This window comes from Juglans regia, chromosome 10 (assembly GCF_001411555.2).
Source record: "Juglans regia cultivar Chandler chromosome 10, Walnut 2.0, whole genome shotgun sequence".
In the NCBI taxonomy this organism is placed as follows: Eukaryota; Viridiplantae; Streptophyta; class Magnoliopsida; order Fagales; family Juglandaceae; genus Juglans; species Juglans regia.
The window spans coordinates 16,646,656-16,659,732 of record NC_049910.1 but is presented as its reverse complement, the minus strand read 5'-3'; the positions used below and the strand labels follow the sequence as shown (position 1 = coordinate 16,659,732).

The 13,077-nt window shown below is 37.1% G+C and overlaps 1 protein-coding gene across 1 annotated transcript; it reads left to right on the top strand.

Moving 5' to 3' along the window:
- Nucleotides 1–248: 248 nt before the first annotated feature.
- LOC109008005 (glutaredoxin-C9-like) lies at nt 249–924 on the top strand. Its single transcript, XM_018987930.2, has one exon. The coding sequence runs from the start codon at nt 335–337 to the stop codon at nt 779–781; it is 447 nt and encodes a 148-aa protein (XP_018843475.1). The 5' UTR covers nt 249–334; the 3' UTR covers nt 782–924.
- Nucleotides 925–13,077: the final 12,153 nt, after the last annotated feature.

Below are 13,077 nucleotides of genomic sequence, written 5' to 3'. Positions count from 1 at the left end.
TAAAATTTAAAATTTAAATTATAAATAAAAAATTAATAAAATAACTTTTATAAATAAAAATATAATAGTTGTATAATTATTCTAAAATCAATTTATATTTTAAAATTAAATATCTTGAAGGCACAAAGAGTGGCCCAAAAGAAAACGTCAGCCACAACCACAATGACATATTACAATGCGTAACCAAAGGCCCCAACTGCCATTGACGTACGACTATTTCAAGTCATCCTCCCCACTATTTATATTCACTACTCCGGCCATAACCTCCATATCCCTTACCCACACCATCATATCTCTCTCTCTCTCTCTCTCTCTCTCTCTCTCTCTCTCAGCTATGCAGCAAGCAATTCCTTACAAGTCATGGCCACCACTCCATACAAAAGCCCAGCAATCATTTTCCCTCAAAGTCGACGACAACCCCCTTGTGTCGCCGCCCAAAGTCGTTCTGAGGGAAGGAGAAGATATGCTCAACATGGTATCAGAGAACGCAGTCATAGTCTTTGCAAGGCGCGGATGCTGCATGAGCCATGTCGTGAAGCGCTTGCTTTTGGGCCTAGGCGTGAATCCTGCCGTTTACGAGGTTGATGAGAAGGATGAAATTGGCGTTGTGAAGGAATTGGAGACCCTGATCAGCAATACAGGAAAAGATGGTAAAGTACTGCAGTTTCCGGCAGTTTTTATTGGTGGGAGTTTGTTCGGAGGATTGGATCGAGTTATGGCTACTCATATATCTGGAGAATTGGTTCCTATATTGAAAGATGCCGGGGCCTTGTGGCTTTGATTGAAGCTGCTTTGTAGAATTTAGCCTTTTTGTTTTCTTCGATTTTTATTTTTTTCTGAAGATTTTTTTCTTGAGCTGATCCTCCATGAGAAGATGTACTAATAATTACTATTACAGAAATGCAGGATTTTCCTTTTATGCTATCTCTGTGTTCATAATTGGTAAACCTTTTTCAGTGAACATTCTTCTTCATGTCTTCTCAAGTCTCGGATCTTTCCCCACTCTTCTCTCTCTCAAGAGAGCTTCCGGTCCATTTCGCTTTCCCCATTCGAAACTGCATAGCTGTTTCCAGGAGTCCCCAATAGTTTTGTATTTTTATTTTATTTTATTTTTTCCTGCTGGTCAAAGCATGATGATTTGCATACATCGAGGTGTCTTGTATCCACCCAACTTTCTGCTTTCTTCTTCGGTCAATTTTTACTTTGATTGAATTCACAAATTATCTTAATTTATCTCATATTTATCAGTACAATTTTTTTTAAATTTTTATAAAAAATATAAAAAATAATTTAATTTTTTTAAATTTAAAAATAATTTTATTAAATTTTTATATAAAATATAATAAATAATTTAATTTTTTAAAATTTTAAAATAATAATAATATTAAAAAATAATATTTTAAAAATATTTTATTTTACTATTCACAAACCATCTTAATTTATCTCTAAATTCAAACGACTATAACATTAAATAGTAGAAATACCAAATCACCCACCAGTGACATTTGTGTAATGAAAATATTTTAGGTAATATTTGTAGAAGGAAAATGATTGATAGATTTATAAATTGACGTGATTTGATATAGTACGTCAGATAATAAAATTACTTTTATTATAAATTAGATCTAACGAATTTTATAAAATCATATTAGTTTATCAGTTTATTTTATTCAATCTTTTTGTATCTATAACAATTTTCATCCCATGCATAAATAGGAATAAGCATGTTACCGTTGATACTCAATTATTTTAACAGTGCTAGCTATTTGTTAAAGTGGTAAAAGATGTTATGTCAAAACATTATGTCACTAAAAATAATAAATACAAGGATGGAGAATAACGTTTCTTGATGGACAATAGATTTTTAATTGATATGGAAAAAGGGTGGTGGTCCAAATATTTATTTATCTCATGTGTATTATAGTGATTTATTTATCCCATGGATGCTCAACGTACAATAGTTATTATAGTGGACCAGTGGTATCGTGGAAAGAGGACAGGGATGAGAGATACCAGTGTGGTGAGAGGCACGAAAAAGAATTAACCGAGCACATGTGTTACTAAGTGATAACAGTAAAAACAAAATATAGACACCAATCTATGATTTTTAGTACCAAACGATTTTTTTTTTTTTTTGTACGAGAAGAGGACTGTAACGCTCCGATCTCGGATGGGTCGGAGAGTTACCTCTTAACACTTAAAATCATGTCTCATTGTACAAATATAAACTCAAATTCCTCAATTACTCATAGACCTCATTGCTTTATACCATTTACTTCAAAATAAAGAACTAAGAATACGATGAAGTCTCAAAAAAATGCCAACTTCCCAAGGTACTAAGTCAACAGAGCAAAACAAAACTATTCAATAAAAAATTCTCCATTAACAAGTACCCTCTTTGTATTTAATATACTATGCTCACAAAGCCTTACCCATGCTTCCTATTCTTGAACATCCGTTGAAGTATCCAAAATATTTGAAAAATATTGAGGAGATAAGAGGTGAGTTATCAACAATTCAGTAAATAGAGAACACATGCTAGCGTGCAAACATGGGCACTTACAAAGTACAATATGCGGAACAAAATATTTTCTAGAGTTATCATGCAGAACAAAACATGTTTTCAAACGTAACAGAGCGACGCTTTTGAGACAAGTAAAACCCAGAGTACTTTGGCATAACATAACCTAAGTATCATCATCACATCAAAACAGAGCATCTCACAGAGCAGAGACCATGTTTCACCCCCGTGGTAGGGTTGTGCTAACCCCAGTGGCCAAACCAGGCAGAGACAAAGGTGAAATCTTTCCCTTATTCTTCTCGGAGTCCCGATAGTGCACACAGGAAAGATCACAATAAAACCACTTTGTTTTTAAAATCGGTGCACTCAGAGACAGAAAAGTTGGTACCAACCCAAACAGAGTAGAGCATAATAGAGCAGAACAGAGTCAGATACAAAATCAGTACACCATGCCAAAGGTTTTCAAATGCCATATCAAAACAAAACAAAGTATCAAAACATAATCAGATCCTTCTCCCATACTGAAAACAAAAGTCGGAGCATCTTTTTAAATCAATGCACAAATTTTCAGATTCTCAATATCACTCTTTCTCAGATTTCAGAAACAGAATGACAAAATTTAGCTCATGTTTACACAATGCATATCAGAAATTAGTTTTCTTTTTTCGTATAGATTTCATGAGTAATGCATATAAGCGACCGAAGTTAGTTTTTCCCAAGTTCTCATTTCATTACAAAATATGCAAAGTTTTCAGAAAGTCAACCCCAGTCTCAATAATTCATATAAAACCTAGCATAAGAACCCCGCTTACGTAGACTTTTTAGCTTTTCTGAATATTTCCATAATCGTGCCGAATGAATACCAATTGTCAGCTATACGGAATACTAAACGTTACTAAACTTATAAAAGAACTGCTAAAACTCTCCATCTACTTAAATTCATAATACGGAAATGGTTTTGATAATTGTATAATTATCAGAAATCTAATAAATATATTATCATTAAAAATAATCTTAACATTTTTTTTTTTTAGAAGAGCAGGAAGTCACATGTCCAATAGTGACCCCTCCCAAATTTTATTAAAAAGCCCTCACTTATGACGGAGGAATACCGTGGTTACAAGAAAGGACCATGGAAAATAGGCCCAAAATCAAGAACAAACTAGAACAAAAGTAAAAGACCACTATTAAAACAAAACCTACCACAACCCAAAAACCAAGGCTTACAAAATAACCCCAACTTTTACAAACTAACATCTCAAAGAAGGAAAACCCAAAGAATCCAAATGGATCAAGCCTCTAAGAACCCGAGGCAAATTATAACTACTCGAAAAATCCCACTCAGATCCTAAGGCCCCTGCCTTTGCTAACCAATCTGCTACCCTATTACCTTCACGATAAACATGCTGAAACCGACAATGAACCGTGCAAGCTAACTCAACAATTTCCTCCCAAAAGTCCTCAAGATACCAAACTCCACATCTCCCTTTACTCCACCAAGAAATAACTATCATAGAATCCATTTCAACTATCACATTTGAGATATTCAGCATTTTGCATCTTCTCAACCCATAAAGGAGAGCCATAAGCTCCGCCTTATTATTAGAACCAAACCCAATATAAGAAGCATAAGCCTGAACCATACCACCAGTCGCATCCCGAATAACCCCACCAATACCACAAGAGCCCGGGTTACCCATACTACTACCATCCGTATTCAATTTAAACCACCCCAGCGGCAGTTTATCCCACCTCACCACTTTACAACTTTGAACTTTCGGAACCACCGGAACTATCCGCAAAGCATCCAAAATCATACCATCTCGACGAGACAGATTATTATTTTGCTTAGCCGCCTGTGAGATGGACCCTAACCACACACATATAGAATGAACAATAGAATTATGCGATTCCACAATACCTTCCATTCGAGCAAGACACCTTCTTCTCCATAGGCGCCAAGTAATTATAATGGGAATAATGCCAACAATAAAGCCCACCTGTGAGGATGAGCTAGCCCTCCTAAACCAAATCTCAACATTCTGTTTCCAAGTTCTACCAAGAGGTATACCAATAAGATTTCCAAAAAAAGACCACACTCTGAATGGAAATTCTCCCTCAAAAAACACATGATTAATATCCTCAATATGACCATGATTACAGCAATTACATTTAGATACCAAAGGAATACCAATACGGCATAATCTGTCATCCACACTCAAGGCCATAAACCAAGTCCTCCAAAAATGGATAGACATTTTTAAAGGAAGATTCTTATGCCAAATCCATGCATGCCAAACCATAGAATTACCTCTAATACGAATACAGTTCCATGCAGATTTTGTAGAGAAAATACCTGTATCCGTAGGAGTCCAAACTAGAACATCCTTTCCATTCTTTAATCCAGCTAAATCCGTTATTATCTCCTCCACCTTATCATGCCCTACTAACTCCTCCAATAACTCCACATCCCAACTATCCGACAACCTACAATCTTTAACTTTCAAAAAAGGAGAACCCATAATATTCATATCATTAATCAATGGACCATTATCCCTCCATTTGTCATACCAGAAAAAAAGATCACCCTCTCTAATTTTCCATTTGGAATTATTTAACAACAACGGAATACAATTCGCAACCATTCTCCAAAATCGAGATCCTTTATTATTTTCTATAAAATACCATGGCCGGGTTCCAACATATTTGGTTTTGAAAAAATTTGCCCATAATGAATTTCCTTGAATAAGATTCCAAGCAAAGCGCATATGCAAGGCTTTCTGAACATCCTCAAGGCTTCGTAACCCAATCCCTCCTTCTTCCACCGGCTTACATATCTTATTCCAAGCCAACCATTTCTTTTTGTTCCGTCCATCAGCTTCTCCCCAAAAGAAAGAACTCATCAATCTATGGATCTTGGCAATAATAACTTGAGGTACCTGTAAAACAACAAGTAGATGGATATTCATACTAGATAAGACATGCCTCAAAAGAACAAGTTTTCCTCCCGAAGAAAGAAGTCTCATCTTCCATCCACTAATCTTTTGCCTCACTTTATTCACCATTTCCTCTAAATGAGCCTGTTTCAAACGCCCTCGAATTATTGGCACACCTAGATATTTGAAAGGAAAGGTTCCTTCCATAAAGCCCGTCTGCCTTAAAATCCATTGCTTACGCCGGTTTGGAATTTTATTAGAACAATACAAAGCAGATTTCTGAACATTAATATTTTGTCCTGACCACCTCTCATATTGAATCAAAATGTTTTGAAGAACCTGCACCGATCTTTGACTACCATTAGAAAAAACCATAACATCATCAGCATACATCAAATGAGATATAATAGGAGTACCTCGGGCCTGAGAGAATAAACCAAACTGATTCTCTTGCACACTCCTATGAATCAAACGGGAAAGGACCTCTTGTTGGATGATAAACAAATAAGGAGATAGGGGATCACCTTGACGGAGCCCACGACCACCCGGGAAAAAACCCTTAACCGTTCCATTCATCATGACTGAATACCAAGGGCTAGAAATACATGAATAAATCAACTCACAAAATTGAGAAGAGAAACCAAACCTTTGCAAAACCATTATCAAGAACCCCCAATCCACCCGATCATAAGCTTTCGCCATATCAACTTTTAACAAGATATTCCCCCCATGAATTTTTTTATTTATAGACTGCACCAACTCCTGAGTGAGACTAATGTTCTCAAAAATACTCCTTCCAGGAATAAAGGCTCCTTGCTCCAAAGAAATCAAGCGAGGTAAAATACCAGATAGACGAGAAACAATAATCTTAGAGCAAATTTTATAAAAAACAGAACAAAGACTAATAGGACGAAACTTATCAAAACCTGTGGGTGACTCCATCTTTGGTATAAGGACCAAATATGAGGCCGTGAAGAATCTTGGAAGATCCTTGGTCATAAAGAATTCCACTACTGCCTTCCAAACATCAACCTTAACCACTTCCCAACAATTTTTATAAAAACCCGCTCCAAACCCATCAGGACCCGGAGTGCTTTGATTTGGGATGGATGATACTGCCTCAAACACTTCCTCTAAAGTAGGCGGCCTAATCAAAGAATCATTCTCCTCCTCTAGTATAACCGTCTCAATAAGGCCTTCCAGTCTAGCTTGCTCTATGGGCGGTTCTCCACGAAATGCATCTTGAAAAAATTCCACCGCCCCTTGATGAATACTTTCCGGACTCTCATAAGTCATACCATTCGATCTCATCTCCAGCACTCTCTTCCTTCTTTTATTAATAAGACAAGCATGAAAAAATTTAGAATTGCTATCTCCCTCCAACTTCCATTTAAGCTTAGCCAATTGAGCTAATCTCATCTCTTCCCGATACCTCCATCTAGCTAGACTAGAGACTGCTTCATGTAGTTCTCTCTCCAAATTAACCTCCCAATTTGATTGAAGCTGAAACTCAATCTCCTCAATCTGTTTTTCAAGGGCATCAATACGCCCTATTGTGTGACCAAATACTCTTTTATTCCATTCCCGAAGCACCACCTTGGTATGTTTTAATTTCTTACTTAAACACAAGAGCGGGGAACATACCATTTGTAAATTCCAAGCATTTCTAACACAATCCAGAAAACCAGGATGATCCACCCACATTTGTTGAAACCGAAATGGAGACGGCCCATAGGCGAAAGGATCTTTCTTGAACTCAATGAACATGGGAGCATGGTCTGAAGTAGATCTAGGCAAATAAGAACAAATAATATTAGGGAACAAATTACTGAAAGAATTATCCATAAGAGCACGATCAAGTCGAGCCCACGAACGGGCCAATCCTGACTGCCCATTACACCATGAGAAACAACTCCCTTTCGAAGCCATTTCCATAAGACCCCTTTGATGAATCCAATCATTAAAATTATCCATAGCCACAATTGGCCGAGGTCTTCCTCTTCTCCTTTCCGAATCATTCCTAATAATATTAAAATCTCCCACAACAAGACAAGGATCTACACCCACATGATTACTACTAAGCTCTTGCCATAGATAGCGCCTCTCCACCCAGGAACATTTAGCATAAATCACATGAATCAAAATTTTCTCCGCACCATTCTCTACAACAACGGAAATAAATTGCATACCCAACTTATCAACATGCACCTTATAAATACTATCCCACAAAAGCCATATTTTCCCCCCTTCCACCTCATTAGAAATAACCATATCAAAATTTAGACTTCTAGCCAATTTACGAGCACCCTCTAAATTTTGAAACGGTTCTAAAAGTGCAATAATTTTCGGTTACCATAGGTTGAGGGACTGCACTCACCAGATCGGCAAAGGAAGGCCGACCGGTGCCACCCTCTACGGCTGCCATGCAGCCTCACGTAAAGCCTAGACCCCGTGCAGCAGCAAGAACCCTATTCTTTAGAAATAATCTTAACTTATTATAATATAATTTTATCATGGCAAAACAACTTAAACTCATTTCAAAAATTAACATAATCATAATTAAAACTCATATCTCGATAAACTATTATTAAAACACTAACTTAATACTGCCAACATATAATCTAGTAGGAAGTCATAAATTTCTTAATCAATATTAATTCATAAAATATTATTAATAATGCTTATATTAAAAATCATCGTAAATAACTAGTCATATCTAATTGAAAACTATCCAAGATTTATTTCGTATAAAAGGCTTTAAAGTGTTTTTAAAAAAAATAATTTTAAACACTTACAATTTTCTACTAAAATTAAACTATAAAATTAATACCGGATAATATAATTAAAGTCTTTAAATATTTTCTATGAAATCAAGTTTAATATAAAAATATGCCTTTTGGACCATCTGATGACAAGGGTGTTTAGGGAAATAAAAAATATATACAAGGGCTCTTTGGGTAAAGCATGCATGGTCACAACAAAGAAAGAGCTATGAGATTATAACTTTCAGAATCAAACGGATCAGTCCATACTCACCGAGAGGGGTGGCCAAGGATGATGGAAGCAGCGACTGAACTAGATCTATGGTGTACGGCTTGGCTGAAGTGCACTGACATCGAGAGAGAAAGAGATAGAATCCAAGAGAAAGAGGGAGAGGGAGTTATGGACCATGCAACGTGGGGGCTGTAGTTTTTCCATGGAGTCTTGCTCTTGATCTGTGGTGGCTCCACTTGCGGGTTCACTACTGGGTTATGGCGCACAGACGGCAAGTAACTGTGTAGCTAGCATGGAAGCTGTGTTTAACGGAACCATGCTCTTGGTGATGGGTTGTTGCAGTAGTTCAGCAATGGGCGACATCGTGGTGGTTGAGCAACGAAGGCGACCTGCAATCATCTGGCGTGTAGGGGCAGGGACGGTTGAGAGATGAGGAGAGGGAAACTGAGAGGAACTGAACATAGAGGGGGAAAATGTTTGAGAGAGTGGGTGCTCTGTTTTGGCTTGACCAAAACTGAGGTCCTTGTATGTGCGTTGAGCCGTGCGCTTGGGCTGTTTCCATGGTGGTCAACGGCGGAGGGAGAAGCTTCGATTAGGGTATAAAGTAGGGGGCAGGTGACCACGGCATGAAGGGAAGAGAAGATGTCGGCTTATACTCAGTGATGCATGGTGTTTTTCGGGTGTTTGTGCAGCGTTAGTGCAAGATGGCAGCGGGAGAAGAATGTTGACCTTTCATGGTGGCTATCAGAGGGAGAGAGCCTGTTCTAAAGTGGGGAGTTGTGATATGAGGATAAGGAGTAGAAGAGAAATTGTAGAGACGTGGAGGTTTTGGAAACCGGGGTGGAGCAAACTTCGGGAGTAAAGAAAACTGAAAGGGAAGAGAAGAAATCAAGGACAACAATTGAAATGTGAGGAGGAAGATCTTGCTAAAACGGCATTGTTCCCTCATGAAAGGTTGGGCTTCCATTCTGTCTGGGCTTGGGTTTTAGGGGCTGGGTATTACATCCTCCACTCCTTAAAAAAAAAAAATCGTCCTCGAAATTTGTTACACCTAAAGCAAAGTTTTAAAAAAAATTCTTATACCTCATGATCCTTGCCTATTTTAATCGTTCTTCGCTATGTCAAATCTAATACTTCCATATTCTAACTTTTCAATATTTTTGCAAGTACATTAAATACCTTATAATCCTCTTGTCATACTCATTCATGCACCTAGTGTCAATTTTCATATAACTCAAGAACCAATTCAAACTTAAAAGTATAAACCTCAATAATGGAATTACAAGCCTAATAATAATTTCCCATAGATGCACATTCACGCACATTGCATCGATTATCATACATCCAAGTGTGCAATCTATTTCAAAGTGTAACTCCCACAACGGCTCGATTAACCTAACTTCATCTGAAAATAGCATATAAAACTGTTAACCTCATATGGATAGTAAAATAAACTCTCCTAAGTTCTAGGTCCTTAATCTCACACTCAATGCACGAAAAAAATCCAACTTAGCTCGAGATCCCTAAAAATCTCTCATTCTTATAAATCCTCAAACTTGAAATCTATAGCCACGATATTTAAAACCTACGTGATCTCACGTCGCAACTCATTTCCCAATCATCACCAAACCATCGTCTTATAAAAAATTACGCTTCCGCTATGCCACCTTGATAACTTCGTAAAATTTCTAAGACTAAAACCCACAAATATATCAACATAGAGTCTAATGCCTTTCAGTACCTACCAAGATAACTGTTACCACACGTTAATAATGTAATAGGATTTTTGTCTACCAAATCCATGCATACTCGTACTTTTAGATACTCTCTTCCATTCTCAACTGCAAATAATAGCCATTAAATACACAATCATGTATGATGGCCACCCACTATTACCCACAACAACCTTACCATCCTTTTGTTTTGGAGTGATTCGAGAACACATAAATCCATACGCCAAAACAAACCCTTGGGGTGGATAGGGTTGGGTAGTCGAAACAGAATTGACTCGCACCTAGAATAGGAGGATCACACTATGTAGTTGTGTTCAAAATTGGTCATATCATTGAAAAACAATTTTTTTTAACAAAAGATACAAGAAAAAAATCTTTATAAAAAAAAAATAGTTTCCAAAGGTACTATGATCAAAACGCTAACTTGAGTTGCCAACAAGAAAAAAAAAATAATTTTATTTGGGTGGACCAAGAGACTTACCCAAAAATGAATAAAAGAGGCATATCGGCAAAATATATATATCTAAATATAAAATAAAAAGCGAAGTCCAAAATCTCAAACTATAGAGTCTACAAATGTCAAACCTGACTTCCGATGAACTTATATACGCCTTTAAAATCTAAATCTTAAATCTTATCAAAATCATTTCCTACAGTCCACAAAAATAAGCTTACCAGATGCAAAATTCTAAATCTCATGAAAATGATTCCTTAAGTACTAAAATGTCTAAGACCTCAAGTCTCATCCAGATCATTTTAAAAGTATGCAGAACCTCTAAACCTCAGATTTTGTAAGCCATCTTCCATGAGTAAGCAAATGCGGAAGTCTTAAATATCCTCAAAATCATATACTGGACCTACAAAATTTCTAAAACCTTCGACCTCATCAAAATCTTTCTCACTCTCTCCTTTTTTTTTTTATTATACTCAGAAACTCTAAACCGCATATTCCAAAACTCAACCAATAAAGTTTACAGAATTCCAAACCTTCTATATCCACATTATCATCCCAATAGTCCTCAAATCTCTACACTTCAGAAAGGAACGTTATTCCCTGCAACCCATAGATATCCAAATCTCATATGTTTATAGTCTGCAGAACCTCAAACCTGGCTCTGATACCAATTGTAACGCCTCGGTCCCGGATGGGTCAGAGAGTTACCTCTTAACACTTAAAATCATATCTCATTGTACAAATATAAACTCAAATTCCTTAATTACTCATAGACCTCATTGCTTTATTCCATTTACTTCAAAATAAAGAACTAAGAATATGACGAAGTCTCAAAAAAATGCCAACTTCCCAAGGTACTAAGTCAACAGAGCAAAGCGAAACTATTCAATAAAAAATTCTCCAATAACAAGTACCCTCTTTGTATTTAATATACTAAAACGGTACCCTAATTTTATTGATTACACTCTCTTATAATGGAATAATACTGTGGTAACAAGCAGGACACTTGAGATTTACAAATATTCAATAAAACCATCATAAGCATAAAAACCAGTTAAATAAAATAACCTAAGCAATAAACTAAACAAATAAACCAATAAACTAATCTAAACATAACTATTTTTTAAACCAAAACCAGTAAGACAAAAGACCAACAAAACAAACAATTCCAAACCCGTACAATAAAACTTTAAACCTGTGAACTAGGTAAACCAATATAGTCCAATCTAAGCAAACATCTAGCATGTAAAAACTAGTAAGTTAAATAAGCCAAAAAGCTTAATGAGGTAAATATGGTAAGCCTAACTTATCCAACCGAATGATAACCCTAAAAAAACTTGGCAGTGGTGCTTGACCCACAAAACGACATGTCAAACCTTCTTCACCTCTACAAGCCAAAAAATTTGCAGGTTGGTTCACTTCCCGAAACTGAGGTCGAATCAAGAAACTAATGCCCTGTGATTCCTTAAGGGTTTCCTCCTAGAAATCCCAAAGATACCAAATTGAGCAACTCCCAGCAATGACCGAGTCCACCACTAACTTAGAGTCACACTCTGTCTCGAGAAAAAAAAAAAATTCGGAGATTTACACAAAGCCACCTTCTCTTTATGGGCTCTAAGTTCAGCTGCATTAGTTGTACCTTGGCCAAAACAAGCAGAAAAACCGCCCAAAACATTACCATGACTATCTCGAATCACCCTCCTTCGTAGCAGGTCCTCGAGTTTCATCGACAACTACCATCGACAGTGAGCTTGACATACCCAGACGATGGTTTACTCCATGAAACAATCCGAGATTGTTTGCAGTGAACAAGCTGCATGGGAAGATCTAACAACTACGAAATATGTTCATCCGAAGATGAGAGTGAGCACACTCCTGACAGAGTTCTCAGCCAAGCTTTTAAAGACCACCAGACACCTTCAAAAGACTCCACACATCCCTCCATTTGAGCCTTGCAATGTCTATGCCATAGTTTCCAAGTAATAAGGCAAGGAATCAAGCCAATGAGCATACCTCTCTGCGAGGTCTTCTTGGCAAGCTCAAACCATTAGGAGACGCATCCCCATCATGTTCATAACCGAAACACCCAACTCCAGTGCTGTTCTCTGCCACAATTGTGTTGCAACCTCCCCTGAAAATAGAACATGGTCAGGCGACCCAACATTTCTAACAAAACAACCATCATACCTTGTTGCCATGGAAATTCAACAAGACTAGACCCATGTATCCATTGATAAGCACTGATAACGGGCCTTCCACATACACAAGGAGATCTTCTTCAGCAACACTCTATTCCAAATCCAGTGCATACCTGAGTTAGGATCCGACTTAACTCGGATCATCTCCTAAGCACTTGCTGACGAAAAACCACCATTAGGGGAAGGCATCCAAAGAATGATGTCCTAACCCTCTTTCCCAACAGATATCTAGGACAAACTT

What these genes read in the sequence shown, in the direction of transcription:
- LOC109008005 (XM_018987930.2), top strand. Translation starts at nt 335, where the DNA reads ATGCAGCAAGCAATTCCTTACAAGTCATGGCCACCACTCCATACAAAA.